This window comes from Antedon bifida, chromosome 3 (genome assembly GCF_963402885.1).
Source record: "Antedon bifida chromosome 3, ecAntBifi1.1, whole genome shotgun sequence".
Lineage (NCBI taxonomy): Eukaryota > Metazoa > Echinodermata > Crinoidea > Comatulida > Antedonidae > Antedon > Antedon bifida.
In genome coordinates this window covers 28,089,802-28,116,182 of record NC_136228.1, presented here as the reverse complement: position 1 = coordinate 28,116,182, position 26,381 = coordinate 28,089,802, and the positions used below count along the sequence as shown (strand labels likewise).

The 26,381-nt window shown below is 31.0% G+C and overlaps 1 protein-coding gene across 3 annotated transcripts in view; it reads right to left on the bottom strand.

Annotated features, from left to right (window-relative positions):
- LOC144836889 (pre-B-cell leukemia transcription factor 1-like) overlaps nucleotides 1–25,855 on the bottom strand; it is an 85,638-nt gene extending 59,783 nt beyond the window's left edge. Inside the window, exons 1-2 of one of the 3 annotated variants that reach the window (XM_078691807.1) lie at nucleotides 25,260–25,855; nucleotides 24,420–24,493 (exon numbers count right to left, since the gene is read on the bottom strand). In XM_078691807.1, coding sequence (XP_078547933.1) covers nucleotides 24,420–24,493; nucleotides 25,260–25,498 — 313 coding nt within the window. In that variant the 5' untranslated portion in view covers nucleotides 25,499–25,855. The remainder of the gene's footprint in view (nucleotides 1–24,419; nucleotides 24,494–25,259) is intronic. The other 2 variants (XM_078691806.1, XM_078691805.1) reach the window with 2 other exon arrangements.
- Between the last annotated feature and the right edge of the window lie 526 nt (nucleotides 25,856–26,381).

Genomic DNA, 26,381 nt, shown 5'->3' with positions numbered 1-26,381 from the left:
CCAGCCCAAGGGTTTTTTGGGAGAGTTGAAATTTAATTCATAGAGTATGCATTCAGATCATTTTTAAATATGTGTAAGTAAATATCAAAATGTTTATCTTCGTAAAAGAAATGTATTTTTCAAATTTATAAATAAATAATTAAAAATTATAAAGTTCTATACTTTATTTTTAGTTTACACTCTGTACAAAGGTAGACAGGGTTAAATAGGTTAGTGTCACAGCTCCAATGTTAATGGAAATCTAAAATCAGCCTCCTTTGAGTAGTTGGGGGTCAGAGTGTTTGCCCTTAAGGAGAGACATTAAAATGAGAAAAACAGCCTACATTGTAATAGGTGCTACTAGTTTTGACATATTATGCAAATTTTTCTGGATAAAACCAAGTTTTAATGACATCTCTAGCCTTGAAAACTTTGAACTGCTTTGTGAGAAGAATGAGAAATGCCAAGACTTTTCATAAGCATTGATCACAGCAAAAAAAAAAAAAACCAAAAACCAAGAATCAATTACATTAACTTATTGTCTTTTCAGCTATGTTAAAACTGGCTTTCGCTGACTAAATAATTCCCTTGGTTATATCAGGCCACTTTAGCAGTTTTTCTATACGCATTTCTGTAAATATTGTGAACTGACTACTAATGGCATAACATTTCTATAACTATGTTATTCAAAAGTGTAATTACACAAAACATAACTGGCGGGCCATACGTTTTGCCATAGGATTATTTCTATCCAATCACTTTATCAATATCGTCATGTAGCGTATACACGCTCATTACTTCGTACGAAACATATCAACGGCATTTTTTAAACGGTTGTCATTCATTAGTATAGAAATCACATAACGTACAAATATGAACGCGTAGCTGTCGTGTGAGAAAGGTGTCCGCTCTGACGGAATGTTGCCGGTGGAAGAGATAGAAATTCACTTTTGAAAATTAGTCGAAATATGAAGAATAATGAAAAGCTCTTTTAGAAATAATGAGGCAATTACTTGTAAAGATCTATCATATCGTAAATCAATCACATGCATAAAATAGTCATTTGATGCTAATATCAATATGAAATTTAAATTCATATTTTTAATAATGAGGATCTGATTAATGAAACAAAAAAACATACTTTCAAATGTAATACAATTACAAATTATGATTTTGTTCTACAGAAACTGGTTGTTAACCTAATAGATAAAAGACTAATTCCTACAACATTGCTAAAGTACTGTACTAGTATATCTATTGTTTTACAAAATCAACTACTACTGTAGTAATAAGAAACTATGGGCCTAAATAAAACATAAAATCAGGACTTTAAAATAATAATTTTTATAACCTATTCATGCAGTAATAAATTGTTTTTCTACCCACTTGCATTCTAAGGTAAATGTACTAATGTTTTAAGTATGAATAGGAATTGTAATAAATATATTATATAAATAATAAAAACACTAAGATCACTTAAAACAGGAAAAGATAATAAAACATAAATCAAAATACAATTTTGAAAGTATATAATAAAAGTAACACATATGACAATGTGTAAACAAATACGTTTACAATCACTGTATACAGTAGCTAGGACCATATAAACTTTATTTCTATACATAAAATAAGAAGTAGATTTAGAATTATATTTCAACACTCAAGTAAAAATATTACTACAGTAAGACTATAAGAGACTAGGCTATGAATGAACGTTTCCTATCCTTTACTGTATTCATCAACTTCCCAGTTTTTGTTACCTTCGGGGAAGCTACCTAGTTAGGAGTTTTTCCCTGGAGTAATTGGAACACAGAAAATGCTTCACAAAGAGTAATTATTGACATGGTTACATTACTGTACAGTAAAATTATAATTATGTTCTTTTAATAAGAGTACTGTAAAGAAGTTGGGCCTAGACTGAATCATTTTATAAATTAATTAAGAAGTTCTCATTTATAAAATGGAGAATATGCTATATAAATTATAACCTTTTTGAGATTTTAGTGTTCAGTGTTCTGTAGTGTGATCAATTATTCGGTAGAGGCATTTTTTATCATGTTTAATATCATGTCGATTTAAGCTATAACAATATTAATACCAACAGGGAAACAAAATTAATTGAAATTCTTTTCTTCAAAAGGAAAAGCAGTTTCACTCAAAATGATTTTATTACAAACAAGTGTGCTGGATAGTGGTCCCAGTTTTATGATTTATTCATTTATGAAATAAAAAATGCAAATTCATGACAAGGGAACAACTAGCATCCCTTGACACTGACATATAGAAATGTGGCTGAATGAAAGTGAATTAGTCAACTTGTATTTAATGTGTATCCAGGCCATTTCTCTTTTTTTCTATATTAACAAAATTTGCAAATGTTAACTTTCTTTCCAATAATAATTTAATTCAATAATTTTTGCCAGAGGAAATGTTAAAACAATATTTCTTTTTTTTTTTCATAGAGAAATATAGGGCATTAAACATTATTATAATATTAGTGAATCCTACAGACAGATCACAGACCATAAAATACAGTCAGTATTAGTAACATTCACAGTTTTTACCTCTAATTAACGACCACTTGTGAATAGGCTTTAGTGACTTTTGGCATAATTTGTCCCTATTTAGAAACAGTAATGAATTAAGACTTATACACAGTAACTTATTTCCAATTCATCAGGTCCAACAAATTCACCTTCTTAAAATGTCTTGAAAGAAAACACAAAGTATATGAATTCTCGGGTACAGTAAGTAAATTGTTAAGACACTGGAACCATAATACATAGCCTTAACATAGGATTTGAGGCTCACTTGTTCCATGCTTCTGGTGGTAAAACAAGTTTTCTCAGATAGACTATAAACTGTAGGTCCAGTATACACATTTGCTACAGAGCCTACTGTAGTACATCTCTCGAGATGAGTAGGAGGTTACCCTGGTGTACTAGTACACACAGCCACTCATAACTGAGCCTTCTAATAGTCTAATGGTCGGATGTCTAGATATCCCAAAGCCTTATTAGTTCATATCTCATTTGAGTATATTTGCTTCTCAGTCAAATAATAGTTTGTTCATATTTTTTTATTAAATTATCATTTATTTCAATATATCAATCACAGTACAAAATAATCTCTTGTTCCATTACAGTTTAAAATTAATGCTACCTAATTGCATGACCAAAAATATAAAATGATTCTGTGTCAAGCGCAAAATAAGGATCCATGATATGAAAATGGTATTATGCATGATTTATAGTCTTATACAGATTTGTCTTTTATTATTCATTTTTATCAATAAGTAATTTGTGATTACTTATGGTAAATACTTTGAATGTCCTCAAGACAATTCCGGAAGTTAATATTCAGAACACACTGCAAATAAGCTATACAAGCCTACAAAACACATCGTAAAATCCACTCTAAAATGAAGATGCAATGTCTCGTAAGCCACGCAAAAATATGGTGTCTTAAAATGCACAAAATTGCACATATACAGTTTATTAGCAATACTGATCTTACTAGTCCTAATTTAATGACACTGACATTCTGAAATATACTAGAATGATTTACCTAAACATTTTTTATAGAAAACTGTAAAACACTAGCCGTCTTGCCCAAGAAGGGATTAATCATGTGCAACTGTACGACATTATGAAACTATACAGTTTATAAAGTGCTGGTACAAAATTAAATTTCTGTACATTACTATACTGTATGACCAACAAATAAAAAAAAACATTTATTAACGATAAACAGTATAAAATGACATACAATTGAGAAACTAAATTTATTAATTTATAGAAAAATATTGTATAAAATTATAATTGTTTATGCTTGTTAAGTCACCCTAGAATTTGCGTTTCATCCCAGAAAAACCACACGCCAGTTAATAATAATTATTACATTAATAAAAGTATAGTAATACTATTATTAATAATAGTACTACAGTACTATGTAATTATACTTCTATTCTACTATAATGTTTAATTTACATTTTTGTGCCCTGCTTCTAGTGCTACTACAATAGAGTGGGTGAGCTCAATAGTCATCATATACCCTGCAATATAAAGGTACAGAATCACTTAGTTTGCCCTTTGACATAAGTTGTAAATTTGCCTCATTAGAAAGATTCTGACTGTTTTACAGCAATTTAACAATAGCCTGTCTGGCTCCTTTAATTCATTAGATGACTGTGATTTTGTTTTATTTAATCTTAGAAAAATATCAAATTTCATGGATTATGTGTTAATATAAACAAACTAGGCATTATAATAGTATGGGGTCACTGATTTGGTGTTAAACTGTTCCTCACAGCAAAAACTGATTTCTATAAAAATCGATTAACATCACAGATATAAATCGGATGTTAAATGTATATTTTTAACATGTTATTTTACAATGTTATTTAACAATAACATGTTTAGACAGACTAATTTAAAACTACAATCAACACAAAATATTATTTTAGCAAGTTTAACTAAATTAAGCATGTATGATTTTGTCCGCTTCATAAATCATTTATAACAAAGGCAAAAAAGCTAGTGAAGAAATCAAATGGTTTATTTTAAGTGTTCCAATGGATTTTAGAATATCTTCCTTTCATATATTATTATTAGTAGTAGCATTGTTGTTAATATGTCTCTCATTTTGTCTGAGCCGTGTTTTATCATTTAACGATGGCCGATTCACGCAGCAAATTTATAGCATCCTAAAGAACATACATCATAATAATAATCAGAACATTTTTTATTTATCGTAATTCAACTCACTTTAACACATTTAATGTAGCCGTAATTATTAAAACAATAATATCACTATTATTTATTGTTTTATAGCCTAATATACTATCAAAATATTATTAATAACCATTTTATTTATAGGATTTTAATTTAACCATACAAATGGTATAACCAAAACAATATTATTACCAATTTAAGTATAATTTATTCATTTCACAAGATACCTTAAATCTATTATTAACTCTTCAATCATTTATTATCACTAAAAATGAAATATTAATAACAAATCTGTTTAGTAACCTTCTTACATCATAAATTCAAATAAAAATTATTTATTATACAATTTTCTTTTGTACTTTCTGACAATATTGCTGTCCAGAATAATTTATCTCAATCCAATAAAAATACATAATATTATTAAATTCCCATGTTTCATTTGTACCATCATAGATAGTAACCGAATAAGACGATAGCTAAGTAGTGCAAAGGGGCTCATAGTGAGTCTCACTAAATCAACCGGTTAGCATAATAGCTACATGCTGTCTCCGCAACAATTCCAACTTCATTTTTACGGCTCATTATGGCACGATGGGACAAAATATCTTGTCATGTTATTTTTATATTTTCTCTTTTTGTATAGTTTACTTTTATTGAAACGTTAAATTGTGAAAATTATTTAAATTTAAACATAATTCTAATTTTTTATGAAGTTTGTAATTTTTTTTTGTTTAATGTTTATTATTGGGTGTAATTTACTGTCATTGATAGATTCTACGTATAACATGATTGCACTGATGAATTATGGATTACCATAACAAACATCAAAATCAAACTGAAATTCTAAGTATTACAGTTTATGAGACTGGAGACTACTTTTTAACCATACCTTTTAGCCATGCAAGTACAAAGTTGGAATTGTCATTTTCTAAACATGGTATTCAAACATAAACAATCACAGCAAATACAACCAATCAGTAGGCCTAGCTGCTTCAAACGCTGTTTCTATGTTCAAGGCTTTGCACGATATTTGTAGACATGATATTTATACTGGATCATACTGCAGTTCTGTCCTGTACTGTACAGTAGGAAGAGATACAGTAGCTGATGATGTAATCAGCTATCCACTCGTTTTTGGCATATTTTTTAATCTTTTTTTTAGATGCCGATTTGGAAAAACAACAAAAGCAGTTGCTTCTAAAATAGCAATTGTCTTCACACATAAAAAAAACAACAGTACATGAAAAATGAACATGTTTCTGGCAGCGATTACATATATAAAGGAAATACGTAATGTTATTTTTTAATACAGTAGAGGATGTACAGTAGTCATTTTTGTTATTTAAAACAACTAAATAAAACAAAATCATACAATAGTCATAACACATTCTTTTTTTGCACATATTGTTTACAAATTACAAATTCAAATAACTTTGTAGAACTTTTAAACCATCTGTCTCATAGATCTATTTATTATTGGTAATGGATTTTAGATTTTATACAGTAGTGCAAGAATGTATGCCTGAGATAACACACTTGCCTGAAGCTATCTAAGAAAAAAAATCTTGAATGCTTTCCATAAGTGTATTCTATTTCATGGGAATATCACACACAGGACATGGTTTTAGAGTATAATTTTCATTTTTATAATTCATTGTTCCATTAGCCAAATAAGTTTCATATTTAAGCTGACATTAAATTCTCACTATAGTATAGTAGAGAAAATTGATTTTTATTTTGAAAAATATTAAATTTGTATTTTTGATAACTTAATCATTGCTGGATAATATAATATAATAATAATACTAATGACATTTATTTATATTTAACTGACTGAGTCTCATTGTATACTGTACACAAATTGATAGTTTACATAAACCATAACAAATATATACTAAACAAATTTTCTTTTAAATGATTTTTAAAAAGAAAACCAATATTAACCACATATCATTTTAAAAACTGTATGTAAAATAATTACATACAGGCAGTATATGTAGTTGTATTGTTTAATTAAATTAAAACAAATTATGAAATAATAATAGATTTGTGGCACACTTTCTATTGACATATTACAATGTGAACGGTGGGTAATGGGGCACTACAACAAGCTTTCAAAGTAACTGAATTACAAGAGCCACTCTTATTGTTTAATCAGGATAGTCAAGTACATGATTTAATTACAAAATCTGTGGGGAATATCGGCGACAATTCTTACTAATCTCTTCTAAACACAACTCAGATTCGTCACCAACTTCTGGCACACATGTTTTTTGTTTCTTGTGTTACTATTTACAGAGACGAACACAATGGATTCAACCCCGAGTTCCTCTGGGACAATATATGTATTCCCCTCACCAGCCTACTTCCTAAACTTTCCATTTGGTTTCATTCAAAACATGACACAACCATAACACAATATTAGATGTCAGTGAATTCTTTGAAAAGGTTGACTTTCTAAACTCCATGTTATTTTGTATCTATCAATCCTCTCAAGCCTGACAGCAAGCACAAAGTGAAATGTTTAATGAATGAAATAATACAAAGTAAGTTAGCTATTTATAAATAGTTCAAAATTGTAAAAACAATTTAAATTGGTAGGTAGTAGGTTGATTACTGTTGAGTATATTAAATAATCGCCATCTCTATAATAAAGACAGTTAATTTTGGTATGAATAATGTTATTACTACTGTTTTTCTTTCTACAGGTGAACGTATAATAGGTATATAAAGTAACACCAGTTAGACGGTAACATTATCAAATGTTTACTTAGTAAATACTACTTAAAGCACTCAATTGTCAGAAATGATTACGGCTAAACACATCATGTATTTAACTTTGCGATAGTGACTCTCAAAAGCTATGTTACCTCATCACCCAAGCGGCCAGTACACGTATTTGCACCGTCACAAGACATCAGAATCTTCATTATCTCGTAAACCGAACGCAGGGGCAATGAGGTAAAGAGCAGCTAAAACAACGAGAATAATCCATTGTGTGTTTAGTTAACCTGGTGCCGTGCGGCACGGAACTCATCAATTTTGCACGTAGCCCCCGACAGTGTGCACATTTTTTTCATTTAAGGTCGATGCAACTCGAGCTCAGACCTTGCTGGCGGACTATGCAAAGCAACTGGGCGATGGCTGATTTGGAACAACACCACATAGGGGGTCGGAACAGTTGCTAGTTGAACTAGGCTTGTCTAGTCCCTTAAGTCGGATTGCTTATTAGGCCTAGAGTATTGTGTAACCGACTAGCTATAATTAGTTAATCAGGCTTCATGGTATAACTGATCATCAATTCAATTTAAGGATTAAGTCTTATTTAACAACAATTAAGCAAGAAGTGTATGAATAAAAATTACATGCATTTATGCTATCAACAACAATTAATTACATCATAATTACAAATTTTGTTACACTATTAAGAAACATTAACAAATACACATGATTGGCGTTATAATATTATTTTCAAACATTAAATACCTTTTCATATGTCATATGTTTCATTCAAATTACTATCATCAATAATATTTTATAACATTAAGTTTATTAGGAAACAAATGTGTAGGGCTTTTTTGGGACCTAAACTTTATATTAATTTTCATCATCTAAATTACCATCAATAATATTTTACACAGTAAGTTTATTTTCTTCTCTCTTTATCAGTCTCAGTGTCTTTGCAATATTTTTGTGTTAGATACTTTGAGTCGTCAACCTATCTTAACTAGAAATAAATAGGAAGACATGGGGAATATCTCCATTGTAATTAAAGCAAATGGTCTCTTGGGCGACTAGTGATGATCAACGAGGGAAACATTGACACTTCGAGACCTAATGCTTCACTGCACATTGTTTTAAAAGAAATTAATTTCTCGATTATTTGAATAATGAATATTTGAGAGATTGAATACGCATACAGTAGTTTTTAAACAGCACATAGCTTGGCCAACCAATAATGCCTCCAAAATTATTATTAAATTATGATTTTTTTTCTGCAAAATAATGCAATGAAACAAGTAACCGGTTACTGAATAAGTCTCTCATGCAGTATATTTGACATTATTTAGAAAAATTGAATGTATGCATACTTTTTTAAACCCCCTTTGGTCAACCAATAATGCCACCAAAAAAAAATTTCTATATGCATTACAAATACTTTACAGAATAGGAAGTCTTATATTAGTAACACTAACGTTGGATACATTTAATTATTTTTTTATAAATCAATTGATTTTTTACATGTTTTGTTTTGTCCAGAAGAGAACATTGTTATTATAATACAATACTATTGTATAATATTTTTTGAAAAGAAAGAACATATATTTTGACACTAGAGGGCTTTTTCTTATTACTGTAAAATTCATCATTATGAGGTAAAATAATATAATAAGACCATTACAGGGAGAAAAGATGAAAGGTAAAAATAATATGCGAGAAAATCGTATGTGTAAAAATAATAAGAGAAGAAAAGCATACACTATAAAAATAAAATTAAGAAGAGAGAAAAGGTACACACAAAATGAGGAAGAGTTGTGCAATGGGACAATGTCCTCATTGTTGTTTTCATGCAAATATGGGGAGGGTGAAAGAGGACAAGGTCGTGACATTTTTCAGTCTCATTGTTTACATAGATTCCAACACAAAGCACATTACCAGTCAGAATATAAACTCACACGTACAGAATACAATCTATATAAAAACCAATACCACTGACTTACTTACTACATTTTGTCCTCCCTCCCAGTAATTATATTAATAAAGAAGAATTCTTTTTTTCTAGGATAAAAACAATACTGTACTCATACAGTACAGTAGTATCAAATACGTACTGTACTCTATAGTAACCTGATCTTCCCTGGTAATGTGGTATGGTAGTAATCAATACAAAAGTACATGAAAATGAAATACACATTACTGTTGTAGGATTCATCAGCTGATGATGACAATGTTGAAATATTGAATCACCATCACGACGGCCTGTATTTCATTACTTGGCCGATACACGTATTATACTTTTGTAAGAGGAACCTTCATGTTTTGTACAGCAACAATTATTAATGGTATTCACACAAACATAATTTACTGGGCAACACTATTAAAATTGGTAAAATTCATGTAAAACTTTTTATTTATCTAAACTTAACACAAGCCCTCTACTGTCAAAGGTATTATACTGTAATAGGCAACTACTGTATTACTGTAGGAACAAACCTCCTTTGATAATTGTGGTTTTTTTTTAAATAAAAGATAGACTTTTTTAGTTAAATACAACATTTTACCTGTTTCTTTTTTGCTAATGGGAGACACCACATTTATTGTTTTAATATTTTGTATGCAAATGATTTCAACAGGATGTCCATAAAAGAAAAGTTTCTGTTTATACAAAGAATAAAGAAAAAGGATAATGTAGGCATGTTATTAAGCAATTCATATTATAGTATGGTTTATAATTCATAACTATTTAATTCACTGCAGTTATACTGTGCAAATGAAAAACTTTGGTAGCATACTAGTTAGTATTAAGGAAGACTACATACAAACAACTTTACAGTGTACAGTACTATATTGAAGCGTGTGGTTTATAAAAGAATCTGCCGCAGTTCGACCTGCTGTGCTTAAATCCACAAAAATCAGTTTCAATTCCATGACTGTGTGAGTACCACATATTTAACATCATATCATTGTGATGATTTGCGATGAAAATACTATAAAATTGACACCACAACACTATACTTGTATACCTTTATTGTATGTAAAGACACCTAAAAATCATCCATGTACAACACACAATACACTACAGTAGCTTTATTGTACTATTGTAGGTTATGTCCATTTTTAAAAGTTTCACTCACTATGAGGAACATAAGACATTACTATACATCAATTAACTTACAGTATTAATTGATTGATGCAAATTACTCTGATGTACTGTAGGGGGACAGAGAAAAGTTGGTGCTGGTGCTGTTATTTACAGCACATCTTTAACTTACTGTATGTCACCTGTCCCTAGCAATGTGTAATAAAAGCATACTCTCACAAACGTACTATACTGTATAATATAGTCAGTACTCATATCATACTTGAGCATTGCAATAGTCTATGTGTAATGTAGACTTATACTGTACATTTACACAGTACTGTATGTACCACATACATACCAGTAGTCTGTACTGCAGAGGCTATGTCAGTGTGTATGGTAGAGACATGTACTATAGTCTGTACTGCAGAGACTACTGTACTGTATACATTTTCTGCATACAGTAGTACAACTATTGCAAATAGCTTTCATTGTTTGAAAATGTTTGTAATGTAATATGAAGACACATACAACAATAGATTCGATCAGCAAAACATTGATCTAAAGTCAAGATATAACTGTTGAAAGTGATTTGCGACACATGTTCTAGACAAAGTATACTATATCTGAAGATTTATGTTCAACGTTTAAGAACAGAAGATGAAAAAAAAGCTCTAACCCATATCAAATTAAAATTTATGAAGAAACCATTTAAAACTAGATTCTTATTTCAAAGAGTCTAAAACAGTACATAAGACTGGCTATTGTACAGAGCGGATTTGATATTAATAATTAATAATTTAGCATCCTGTACAACACTCATAGGTAATTTTTTAATAATAGATTACGAACTGATAATATTATGTAATGTATTTATTGGGGGAACCCTAGTTTTAGTTTGATTCCTTCTACAATTCTAGTAAAATACTATAGTATGAAAAAATTCTTTTATTTAATTACTGTAGTACAGTACTATTGTACAGTACCCTTTGAAAAGTGCGTATAAACAGCACCGGATTGTACAAACAACATTATCAAAATATTTATAAACTCCAGATATCTAATAATGAATTGTAGTGCCCATGGGCACTGAAACAAATATTCTGCTGTTTTCATAGTTTAGTGTAGAACATTGAAATAAAATAGTTTGTGTCTGAAATCGGTCAAAACAACACAGGGAAAAATTGACTGGTTGCTAGATTTAATCTATTATTGTATGATGTATGTTGTTATAAGGTGAAGTAATGCAATAGCAAATGTAACATTGCACATTAAAACCTTAAAATGTAGCCTACTCATAAACAGTGACAGTAAAGCACATAGCGCAATATAAATCAACTATAAAACAATCACTGTAGAGAACCTAAATCATAGGCGAAATAGGATCAGACATTGAAAAGAGGTAGGGTACCTTCTTCGCATGATTTATCATTTAATGGAGCAAACAGTGACATTATATACAAAGGTATGTTCAAATAGAAAAACAATTGGAAGAAAAGTAGAACATTTATTTACAGTTCTAAGTAAGCCTAGGCCCTACATTAAAGAGGGTTTGTAATTTCAATGAAATAGGTTATACAGGCCTGTCTCTCCTGAAAAAAAACGCATTGTAGATAAAACCTTTTTAAAACTGGAAATCTGGAAGGTGAGGATTGTACGGGATCGATTAGGGTTTTAAAACCGTATTACAAATCGGTGCTTTTTATGTAGGACCTATTTTTGTTGGCAAAAAAATACTATTCATTTAAAATATGGTATTAAAATCATTCAGTATATAGCAGAAACATGCCAGAAGAGTCTTCATAATTTATGTTCTGGGTATGCTTTATATTTTATTCAAAAAACACATCAAGACAAACGATAACTCATCAAATACTCTAATATAATATTAAAGTCTCAGCAATTGTGATTTTATATAAATATTTTAATAATTTTAAGTATTTTTTAAAACATAACCTTCATAATATCCCTGAGGAATGGAATTTTATTGATGTAGATACTGATTTGCATTTAAACATAATTTATCTCAGTCTTATCATGAGTCATTTTGTGTTCAAAAATGAGGATGACCTCAATAAAATATTTAAAGATGAATAATTCGATAATCTGCATTAATTTGCATTTTATAAACATTTTAGACATAGGTTTACATTATTTAAATAATTGAATAATATTAATATTCCTATCACCCAGCAAGGCATTTTAGGGCTTTTTGCCAAGCTAATGTTAACCCTGGACCCAACCCATGAAGCATTTTGATAACCCCAAAGGACTTTTTAAAATGTTGTCATTCATCTGTGTACCACAAGCAGTTTTGTATCACTGTTAATCTAACTGAAGAAAGAAAATACTGTAAAATGAATAGGAAACGAAAAGGCTAGGATGTAGAATCAACAAAAAATGGAATAGGGGTGTAAAAAAAGCACTTATATGTACAGTAGAACCTCCATTTTACGTACGGTACGGGACCGAAAGGCGTACGTAAAACAAGGGATTCGTAAAATCAAGGTTGACCTTAAATTGACCCCCAAATACGTAGATCGTAGCTAAAAAGGCTGCCGTGTTTGCCTACAGCATGCAGGTGGTCACTAGATTAGCTAGGCCCTTTCTAGGCCTAGACTAATCTAGGCCAGGCTAGCAGGCCTAGCAAGATGTGAGGCCTAGAAAAGTACAGTATATACAGGCTGTGCGATTTAGTTTAAATAAAGTGTTATAAATAAAATATCAATGTTCTTGTATTTTCTATCAATAAAAACAGTCGCTGCTGTAGGGGAATGCACATGAGTTCCTCACACATCCATGGCTTTGTGCTTTGTTGTTGTTAAATTGCGCCCTCAATGTAAGAAAATGATGACGTCATCGGTCATTTTAAGCGTACGTAAAATCAAGGGAACGTAGAATCAGGGTACGTAAAACGAAGGTTCTACTGTAATAAATACTGATGTTCAAAAGTACTGAATGTGTGACATAGTTTGTTTGTAGGCAGAATGAAGCGCTAGTAATATGCCTAGTTCATAAATTTTTAGCCCAATCCTATCTTACCCAGCAGGCAAATTTCACTAAGCTAGATAGGTCTAAACAAATCTATTCTTTAGTATTGCCACTCCCATTTCATTTGGCCCCACATTGTTTTGCAAATACACTTTACCAATTTTTGCAAATTTAAATTCGGGAAAATCCCAAACTCTGGTAAATCCAGTACATCCAACTGTTCAACTATACAAACAGATGGGGACAAACTAAATTCAGGAAGTTTTGCTAAAATTTGATGAATAATTTCTTAAAGATGGAGGACCACACCAAGGGTTACTCCACTTACTAATAAAAATGTCTGATTTAAAAACCAAGACTATTCATCATTAGTGTCACTAAGCCAATTAGTGAGAAAATACATGTTGGTGATTAGAAATTACCTGTACCCAATAAGAGGAAGTGATCATCATTAAAGTGTACTGGTATACTACTTATAAGCTAAGCTGACTACCATACATCACTTCTTCCCATCATTGCAAAGGTATAGCTGATCCTTGAGTTATTACCTCCAATATAAAATATGGCCTAGCCCAACACACTTCCCTAGCAGGTAACCTATCATTGAATCCTGTCTCCACATATAAAATATGGCCTAGCCCAACACACTTCCTGAGCAGGTAAATCATCATTGAATTATGTCTCCACATATAAAATATGGCCCAGAAATTTTAGGTGGCCACACTTCTTTGCCCTAGAGGCTGGTGGTCAAGATCTGCAAAGGTACAGTCTTTCTCTAAAATAATGTACAATTTGAGGAGGTATATAATGTTGGATAAACATCACGTTGAATTCTATTTTAAGCGTGGTTCCCACTAGAGACACAACACAAGGATGTACAGGAAACGCAAGCGAGTTGACCAATGACTGTTTGAATAATTCATTGCTTGTGATTGGTCAAATCACTATGTTGCATTTCGTCCTCACATTGTGTCGCTAGTGGGAACCAAGCTTTAGGGGTTGGCCATTAATATTGTTGTCCCCTTAATAAGTGGTATCCCTATTGCACTTGCCCTTTAATACAGTTAGTAACTTGGTCTTGAAGTGTTGATGATGCAAAATGATGCTAGCCTACATAGTTCTTGACATTTCTTTGTTTATTGTTGTTTTGCAATTCAAGAAAATGTTACTTGCTACAGTACTGTAGAGAATGTAAATGTAAAGAATGCTGGTATGAAATTACACACCTAACCCACATAGGCATTTTGGCATCTCATTTTTTTATCCCTGCATAATTACTCTCAATTTGTTATTCAGTTTACCTTAGGATGAAGTAATTAGATCAAAGAACAAAATATGAATTTCTCGATAAATACTTTTCAAATTATTCTGGGAGAATAGAAAACTGTCATACTGTACAAAATACGGAACTGTAATACACGACTTTGATTTTATACTGTAGTACCATAATATGTGACTATCATTTTCTCCAATACTGTACTACTAGTACTACGGAGGCCAAAATGTCTGGTTTTCCAATTTGGGACCTACATACTGGCTTTTCCCAAGAATCAACAAACACCTTTTGGCTTTACCACAAACTTTGTTCAATGGGATGTGGCTTGATCATTACTCTAGAGAAAAAAACATGCTTCTAAATAGCTAAAAACATGAATCTTTCAAAAATATCCAATTTTATGGTGAAATTCTTAAAATACTCTACTGTAGTTTTAAAGCAATAATTTAAAATAAATTCAAGAACTTTGTTTCTTACAGTACAGAACACAGTAACTGTATGAAATAAGCTTCAAATTCAATTGTGATGAGATTAGAATTTTTCTTTATTATCCAAAGAAGATGTTTTATAAATTTAGAGGGTTGATCATTTTACGATTTTTTTAATTTTCCTTCAATTATTATGACTATTTTTCATAAATCCTTTCTTCCAAAAATATCTTCCTTAGACCGACCTTTGACATAAGTGCCTATACTTAAGCATTTGATTGTCCAATCAGATTAATTAGATTAGAAGCAGCACAAAGTAAAACCATTTGTTTTCTTTTCATTTGAAATCCTCTCAAACATGAGCAATAATATATTTGCTATTTCAATCCGTTCTAAGATGTTCTTAATAATAATCTGTTTGTCTCCACTCGGACCTACACTGATTGCCTTGATAGTTTTTTCGAGTGGTAGGTATTAAAAATAATTCATCATTTACAATAGGTCAAAGGCTCTTTTAATTCTAAATTGTAGACTTTCTTGTCTCTTCAGATCTCATTTACAAATACATGTTAACAATGAAGCCGTAATAATTAGGGCATAATTATTGTTTTAAACTACTGTAGTAATTCAATTACTTACAGTAAAACTGTATTTCATTTTCATAGAATATTTACAGTTTAAAAAAGGACCGATATGGTTCAAATAAATTCCTCATCTTTATACTATATTACAGTAAAAGTATTTATACAGAATAAAGACTATGCGATTTTTAAGAAGATTTTCTGGAAAAAAAAAAATGTTTTTCAACTAGGATTCAAACTCTGTTGATGCAAAAGACAACCTGCTGTTAGAACACTGCAAATCAATATCACCAACAGAAAACCAAATGTATTAATATTACAAGTATATCTCGCTCTTCGGGGAGAATAAGGCATTTGTTGGTTTATCCAGGTAAGCTTGGCACGAAATAGACTCTTTAATTATTTGAAACCTGAAATAATTACTACAGAATAATCTAAAAGATATTAATTGATAAATGAAATATTATTCTGTTTCAGTTAAAAAGTACAATTGCTGTTATTTGATCGACTCAATATTACTCTTAGCACAGGCTTATAATATTTAAACACCAATAGTAAGTATTACTACTACAGGCTGATATTATAACATAGTAAAATACCAATTGAGCATGTCCTGCAAACATTGATCATCATCGTGTATTCAACATCAGCTTGTTCAATCAACAATACACACCGCAATTCAAGCATTTCGCCTGTTAGCAAAATCATTCAGTTAGGGCGAATGCAATTTCTTGCATCTTAAATGGTGTTAAATGCATTTTTTCCAGATTTAGTAATAATTAAAAGTGGACAGCAAGCATACTTATAAATAGCAAGTGGGTAGAGTACGATTATTGAGTAAACTTGGCATGTGTTGGTATACAATACCAGCTGTGTTATACAAATACTGTGTCTACACGTACTACTTAGATAATCTTGGTAGGTTTAAGTACTATTAATACTGTATGGTCTACTACAGTACACTGTAGGCCTATTCATATTGTACTTTAGACTACAGTACCAATAGAATACATACAGAAATGCTTATTAATCATGTACTATTTTTACCTACTGTATCTTAAATGCTTCATGTCATTACTGTAGTATACCTATAACAAGCAGGTCGGCTTAAAATTAAATATTAATCAATATCAAAATTTATCCAGTGATAAAATAAATACACATCAATTTATAATTTCAATATTACAGTATAGAACATTTATTAAGGAGACACCTTTGGGACTCAATAAAGTGTCCACTTAATAGGGGTGTCTCCTGAATAGGAGATATTGTTCATATACTTTTCATCTGTATTCTTTCTAAATTCTATAAAAAAAAAATTAACTTTAAGCCTATAGTCCTATTAGCTAAGAATAATACAGTAGTAGCATTAAACAACATATACAGAAATTAAGTTCATGAATTTATAAATAATATTCTTGTTTTAAATAATTCCGAATAATTTTAGGGAGTCCCAATTCTAACTAGCGTATCACTGTCCAATAATAATAAGCCCTCAAGCACCAAGCAAAATTACCAAATTATAAATTGAACTGTCAAGGAAGGACTGATAAATTGGTTTTCCTGAACAAAACTAGAAAAGAAAGTACTGTAACATCTTAATTTGCCAAAACCCAATGGAATTACCAAAATAAAATTGGCAAAGTCCCTAGTTGAAGGTGATTTGGACACTACTAAGCCATGGGTAGCTCCCCTGTGGATTCACTTTTTTTTATTCTCACCAAAACAAAAACTATTAAAGCTAAAAAAAACCTCTTGTACAGAAATGTCTAAGACTATAGGTGGCGATGATGACGTACACTGGGCAGTCAAGCATAACATCTCACTTAGCTACCATATGATTTAATATTATCACAGTTGCTGTTCTGCATAGTGTACAACCATACTTTACAAAGTGTAAATTTACTGTACACTTGCAGTTTGACTGAACCATAGCCTTTCAGTTGTTGATCGAGGCGAGTAGACAATACTTATGGGCGTAAATGTAAATCTCACTGCTCTAGTTGAAATTGATTTTGGATGCCAAAACTGACATGTCATTGAATTTTCTTTCATTCGGTGTGGGTATTCCACTTTCTCTGCTATGACCTCTTTCCTAAAGCGTGTCCTTGTTTGGGTAGATACGAAGCAATTCATCATGTAACTGCGGCTATGGTAAAACGTCTTTAATAGAACATACCCTAACACATAGTCATTAAATAGAAAAAAAAAAATCAGGTCAGTGTCAGAACTCGGGCTAAATTTGATTTGAAAAAAGCAGCGTTATAATTTTAGTCTCATAATTAATAAAACATCAGCCTGGAAATGAAGTCGGAAAACATTAAAGTGCAAAGAAAGAAAAATCGACAGAACAAGTTGGTGTAAGACGTAGGAAATGTTTAGACAATGAACAATTGAGTTTTTCCGCGCAGCAATCAATCTCGTACAATTCCGCAATTGATAGAATTTTTACCACTTTTTTATGGAGGGTAAAATCAATATAAAGCATTAACAATCATAATCACACCTGCTTGTATACTATATTTATTTTTCTTCAGTCACTTTGTTTCTGTAACTCCATCTATTGCTGTTTACAGTACATACAGTATAGTCGCACACTCTCATCTAAGTCGCCATATTGTTCATCGCAGGCTTCACAAATTGTTTGTACTATTCTTTTCAAAGTTATAAGATTTCCTGTACTAAATCCAATCACATTAACACTAATTCTTATCTACAACAGATACTGATTTTTTTCTTACAATTGTTATTAAAGTGAAATTACTAATTTTGTACTAAAAAGTGATACAATTTCTATAGAATAACAAGCAACTGTACACTGCTGTAGTTCAATAAACTTAGGATGATTCTAGGTAAGGACAAATCAGTAACAAACATACAGTAATAACTAATATATTCACTGGTACTGTAGTAGCTTACCCTGTTGTAACATGGTATAGCCCAGACAGAGAAATGCAGGTCAAGAGAGAAATGGGAAAAGTAAAAGTGGCATGATTCTGAACTCCATCAATAATACTACAGTATGCCACCAGTCAGAATAAAAAGTTTCAATTTCAAAATCCTTACAAAATAATCTCACTTTTTGGTGAAATTTATTGATATTTAACCTACTATCCTCACCCCCTCTGTTTCCCAAGAGAGATACCATTGGGTATTTGCATATTCCATACAGGGCATTTAACATTTTCAACATATTTAAAACATGACAGCCAATACTGTAGCTTAGATCTAGGATATAAAGCAATAAACAAATCAAGCATTCCTAACATTGATCTCTCACCACCTTTGCAAGTTTTGTAAACTGGAGTTGGTTTATAAAGGCACAGACTTTTCATTGTTTCTTTGGCTGTCAATAGGCCTACTGTCAAAGTGTCTTTTTAAAACCTAAACATTTGAATTCCTAAGCATTGTTGCTCATCTAGATTTCTTCGTACTTGCACTATTTTCTTATCAATTTTGGTCAAAAAACTCAATGATATTCTAAACAAAAATGTAAGTTCAAAACTTTGGAAACTTTTTATCTTCATAAAAAATATTATTAAATGCTAAAATATGAGTATCAATACTTTTTAATCCAAATTTAACAGTCCCACATTAAAATGTTTTATAAGTTACTATACTATACTATTCCCCTTCAAATTACAACAAAACATTATTAAGTAATTATTAACATCTTTTCTTGAATACAAACAAATAGTACTTTTTTCTATAATTGTGAAACAATAATAAAACATTTAGTATAATTCCCAACATGTACTAATAATACAAATGAAACCATTTACTGAACTGCAATAATTGCATCACAAATAAATTTCTAATAGTAATTGTAATGAGGAACTATAAAAGCAACAGGCTAGTCTTTTAGGTGAAATATTACACACTAAATTCAAGCTGACACTACACTTACACTACATAAATCAGGCAAATCCTGCTGGGAACAGAATCCAGTACAGGCTCAACCAACCCAGCCTACACTACATAATGGGCCTCCAAATTTGGTGAAAGACGATTAAATACTCCCAAGCTAGGGTAGACAAAAGACGACCGTAAATTAAAAGCATTGAGGAGAGACTGATGTTGAACATTTAAACTATAGAGGAGGTTTAGATTTTCTTCGGTAGTAGATTTATGAGAATTATTCTGCCACAGCTGAACAGCAAACAATAAATTGTGTGTCTTCAATGTGATAGTAGATTTCAAACTAGCTTTTGATACATAAAAAGTTTAATTTCCTTTCTGGTCAATTTCATTAGGAAGAGGAGTTGATAAAAAACGTTCTTTGCACTAGGTTCCCAGGAGGAGAAACACAGAAACTGAATTTAGTCTGGTCTGACTGTTGGGCTCCCACAAAGAGATGGATTGCTCTTGTGTGATGTCAAAGGTCAAGAGCAATAAGAGGAATGTTCAGTAGGTTAATGACACCAAAGCATAACAGGAGGGAAAGGATTAAAACGGCCAGTTGATATTATTATGGTATGCCGATTTTAACTCAAACTTTAGCCAAAAAAATATAATTAAATAATTACAATGATCATAAATTACGTACTATTTAGAATGATAATATTTACATGCAAAGTATTACTATTAAATTATTCTTTCTATTCTAAAGATTTTTATTAATCGTTTATGAAAGTAAAAGCACTGTAAGAGCAAATAATAAATATTATTATTAATGAGAAATCTCAATTGATACTACAAAACATACAAAAATATAAATCATTAAAATAATTATAAACAAAGAGTTGATTGGTTTACATAATTACAGAAAAATTCTTGGAAAAAAAGAATTACAGAATGATTGAATTTGAATGATTTATAGTATGGCATGGAAGCAAAGTTTAATTATTTTAGTACTACAGTAATTATCTAAATTGTTTAAAACCAGGGAATTCATTCATAAACTTTCATACCAGATATAGCCCTATTAGCTTATCATCACAGTTATAATAAATTAAGTCAGGAAGAAGACACTATAGGAATGTTACTAATCTTCTTAAGTGTACATTTTTAATGGTAAAATCAATTAGACTTATCCTATAATTAAGGCTAGTCTTTATCAATTAACAATACAGGTGTTAGTGGAATGAACAAAGACAGAAACAACACTATTGTTTGCATAATGAAGGGATGCCAGACAAGTTGAAAGGCTATAGTCATTTAATGGCGTCTTAATTACAAGGTAAATTACAGTATTATGCTATTATGTAAATGATAGGCAAACATGTTAAGATTATACAGGCATTAAGAATACAACCTTCACAATAAATGGTATAATTTTGTAATTATTTAATCAATTTAAAGTGTAAATGTTCATTTTATTTATCAACCTTTTCAATTAATGACTGAATCACAACATCAGATTAGGACAATTTAGGGTGTTTGGATTAACAAAATAAATGGTATTTTCAGGCACCAAGTATCCAGTGATTTGGGTGGGTTCTCTATATTCAAATTAGGCTGAGTCTAAGCCCACCCTACTGTAGGTATCCACAGCTACAGTAACAAAAACTATTATCTGTAGTGTATAACTTATTGTCAATTACTACTTCTAATAAAGCACAAACGTTTTATTTTTTTCCCACAGAACAGGATACTGTACAAACTTAAAAATTATTCAAAAACAATTAAAAATAACACTTTATTCGGAATTACATTCTAAAATATAACTGTGTTATTGTTAGTAAATTTAAAGATAAATAATAACTGGACATGCAGTCATGCTGTCACAAAATGTCTTGTTTACCAAACCTGATGCTACTGTATACACCTACAGTAAATTTATGGAAGATGGAACTTGGAACTGTGATGGAACTACTATACTGTAGGCTCTTCCTTGTGAAAGGAAGAGCCTAATATTTAACACTAACACTAGTATTACAGTGCTTTTGATATTATATTGAGAACATGTACAGTACTATACTGTACTTGCAGCAAGCAAGCAAGTCTTATCACCACTTTACAGAAGTTGTCAAAATCCGATGAAGATAAGATAAAAGTAATCTCCACCAGCAATGAATACGAATGATAAATTACCTTCATACATAGATGGATATATAATTATCCACTTTCTAACAAACTGTTTACATTGCTGTCTTTGGATGTTTTAAAAGACAGTGATTAATCTTTTCTTGTTTTTTTAGTTATTTGGAAATGTTTTAAACTTCCTGTTTATAAACAATTATTATTAATTAATGTTAAAATAAACATTCAATTTGAGATAATGAAATGCATTATTGTACACTAATACTAATAATTATTTTGATTTAAATAAAAAAATTTAAGTTGTAAAATTTACTGTATATTTCATTGTGTTTGGCACATTATCCAATACTGTAGGACTTTTTTTTAAATGTAACCAAATCTCAGAAAATTTATCTATAAAAAAATCCTATGCGAATGTTTTGAAGAATTTCTTATTATTTGTACAAAAAAAAAGTTAGAATTAAGACTTTATACTTCTGACCTAACGTGTACAAAATTACTAAAAAGTTTGATTTTAAAATTGTTTTCTCTTACTTTACAAGTAGGATCTTTCATAGTATGTTTGGAAAACTGCTGATTAGACAAAATAAAATTATAAATTTAATGAATGACTTTTATTTTTGTTTTTTCTGAATCCGGATGACTAGTAGTAATTTAATAAATGAAGAAAACCTGTTTTTTATTATAAAATATACACAATGCAATTGATTTTAAATATTTTTTTTTAATTCAGTATGTGATTGTAGAGTTGTCATCTCTGTCTAATTTGGGCCAACCGTCTTGGTTGTTTGTTTTAAAGGTTTGTCAGAATTACAGTCTAACCTAAAAAGGAAGAACATACAGAGATTCAAGGGCCCACGGTAATATGCAACTTCCTAATTAAAAAGCAAATTGACCAGAACTGAACTCTGATATAGTGGGCAAGTTTACTAGCTACCTCCTAGCTACAGGCTCTTTCCAGGCTACAAGGCCTTCAAATACACAACATGCTATCAATTGTGATTTTACCTAGTGACAAGTCTACTAACAGCTTCCCTCACATTAAACTTTTAAATAGTTTCATCTCATCACAGGCAAATTACTGAGAATTCTGTCGCTACTGTAGGTAACATTGTCTGGATCTCAATTGACATAGAAAATAAATACAACAACTACAGTAAGTCTAAAAAGAAAAAGTGAAAATAGGCCTATACAGTATAAAACATTCACAGAGATCAAGCATTCAAACTACTATACGCTGTACAATTTGGAAAAAATGCTCCATGTTCAAAACATACAGTACAGCGTTAGCATGCCACACTGGAATACCAAGGCTTGTGTAAAATACCCTCTGGTCTAGCCCTGATTTCTACTAGCCTAGCTAACTTAATAGTTGTACTTTCTGGCCTACTGTACAGTACAGAGCCCTGATTTACTAGCCTCCTAGATGCCTTATTACATAGCAATGGTTGGCATAATAAAAGACCTACTTCTTCAGCACTCATCACATAATATTGTACATTTCTATCTTTAATATTTACAAACTATAGTAAGTTATCAGCTACCCTTTCATCAATATTTGAAATATCACCAGATTACACACTATACAGGAACTATAAAAAAACAATACACAAATTGTTTGCAACGGATATTGAAATAATTTCCTGCTAATTAGTCGGTACCTAAACGATACCTCGCAACTTTTCATTCATGTTTAGAGCAAATTTTCTGTTGGTTTTAGAACTACAAAAATGATATGTTTTCAAGTTATTGATACTGTATTGTCAGTGTCATTATTAGTAGGTAAATTTTTGTTGAAAATGCTTTCCAGCAAGACAGTTACTGTATGGTATGATGATACTGTACAAGTACAATATCATCTATCTCCATAGTACAACCAATCCACTACAAATTATAATTTATATAGTCTTCATACTGTGAAAACTTTATTTTTTACTAACTACTATATATTACAGTAAAGTAGTACAATTTAATACTTTAAAACTCAATAACAAAAAAGTTGAAACAAATGAAAAAAGAATGTGATTATTTCTCTTAAAACTAAATGTTATGATTAAAAAACTGTACAAAGAGTAAAACAATTTAGTAGTTAGCCCTATTGAAATACTAATATAGTATACTGTCGACTTGATAACAATGAACAACAAAAGACCAATGGCTAATGTATTTAAAAAATTATCCCATGGAAAAGTGGCAACAGTCTTATTTGGACTGAATCAGTATGTGGTACTGTAGGTAATGCTAGCTATCCTACTACCTTGGGCAAAATACTTAAAACGATACAATTCAATATTAAAATTACAAAGTTGGTATTACCAGGTATTACTGTACTGTACTTCACTCTGCATTTTCAGTGTAAAACTTAGTTATATCACGGTACTACAGTAATGGGTATCAAAATCCTATATTGCAAAACTCATGGAACATTTTCGCTCTCACTATAGAAAAATGCTGAACCACTACCACAGAGAGCAAATAATTTATTACAATTTGTATTTCCTATTTCGATTATCAATTATTACTTAAATTATCATAAACTTTGAATGAAATGTTCCCTATGTAATATTCAGAACAATAGTATTGTTGTTTTTTTTATTTTCTCACAGTATAATCCTACAGTAAAGTTAAAAATGATGGTAGAGGTTTTACCTGTTTTTTCTTTTATTTCACAAAGTACACTGAATAGTGCTGGTTTCATACGATGACAATTTAGAGCATGTTTTCTGTCAAAAACAAAGTCATACAAATAGAATTAATGTTAAATTTAAATATAAGTATAGTCTTTTGTAACATTTTTAGATAAAATAACTCATTGTGAACATTCATTAACATTTTTTTAAATACATTTAGAATAGAACTGACATTGACTGTTGGATATCTTACATTATGTTGTATTAGGTTGAGGATGAAGCCTTAGAATAAATTAAATGCAGATAATACTATTAAGTATACCTATTGTTTAAAGAGCATCGTAATGCTTTATTTTACGCTACGTTTTTTTAATGTATCATTTCAGTTTTTTTAATTTAATTTTAAAAACAAATGATTGTCGTCATCATACATCTTGATACTACTACTACTAGGCCTACTGTATGTTGGTTTCTGAGCAACTGAATTCTAAATTCAAAATTTAGTAGCAACTTTTCTCAATAAAATAAAGCATTAAATAAAACCTAGCCTAGAGTATAAATTCTTTCATTCATGGTCACATGAAATGAAGGATTGTTGTTCTGTTATGCCTGATTTGGCACATGAAAAAAACATAAAAAATGTTAATTTTCTTTATCCGAAAGATACATTACTGTCTTTAGAATAATAAACACTGCATAAATATATTGAATAATTCAGAAAATCAACTGAAAATACAAAGTATAATCTCCGTAAGATAATAATTTCCTAGGCCGATGTGTAGCGCGACAACATAGCACAACTGATGAGACAGTCTGGGCGACTGATCACGCGAGTGATTGCTTGTCGCGGCTAGCTTACCTGGCCTGTGCTTCATCTAAACTCTGGTCTGTTATAGACATAATCTGCTGCAAAATATCTCCAATTTCTTGCTTTCTAGACTCTTGGTCCTGGGGAGCACCTTGCTCTGAATGTTGCTGCGTTGGCTGCATATGGGATAGCATACTAGCTTGGTGAATATGGCCTGGCGTGGCTGTGTGTGGGACATGCATACCGGGGTGGTGATGGTGGTGAGGCTGTAGCCTTTGTTGCTCATCCATAACCGTTTACGGCAAAAAATGTTTCGCCGCTGAAATCCACCGCTTGCGAAAATCCTGTCAGGTTCAGCCAACAAATCACACGATGAAGGAAAATAAGCACGTGGACGACTTCAACAGGCTGTCAATTGCCGTAGTAAAAAGCTGATGAAACGAACTGTTTTTATTCTAGTGTTATTTGTAGGTGGGAAAACCACGGCCTGACGGCTCAAAAACGCCACTCAAAGTCAAGACGTGTCTAGGCCCAAGCGTACAAGCCCCGCCTATGATGGTTGACTGACAGTCACCATTAGCAACTACCTAGCTTATTGGAATTAAATTCAATTCGCTGCTCAGCTGCAGCGCAGTACTATAAAGCTTGTACTGAAGTACTGTAATAAGCACAGGCTGTTCTCGTGTTATCTACAGCAATTTATATATGGAAATAATCGTCTAAATATTGGCCTATCATGAATTCGTTACAATGACATTTCACTGGATACAATTTGAAGTTGAGCCCAATCACGAAGTCAGTTAGTACATGTGTTACAGTTTGAGTACTTTTAGACCTATGCCTCATGATTTTATATTAATTAATAACCATTTAATAATAGATTCGTAATTCCTTCTATAGGTAACGACAAATAGGGCCTAATGCGAATAAATGAATTATGCCTAATTAAGTAACATTAATAGTATAAATCCACGTTCTTTTATGTTCGTGTACTAACTAACTACATTGTCATTGAGACGTACCTACGTATAGGAATAAATAGGACAGCCCGCCCATTAATGAAGTACCGGTAGGCCTAATTGTTTCATGGTATCAAAACCTTTTCAACAATTCATCAGTGAAACCAGGAAATTTAAAGTGTACGCGCGCGTGACAAGCCATAAAAGGTCATCA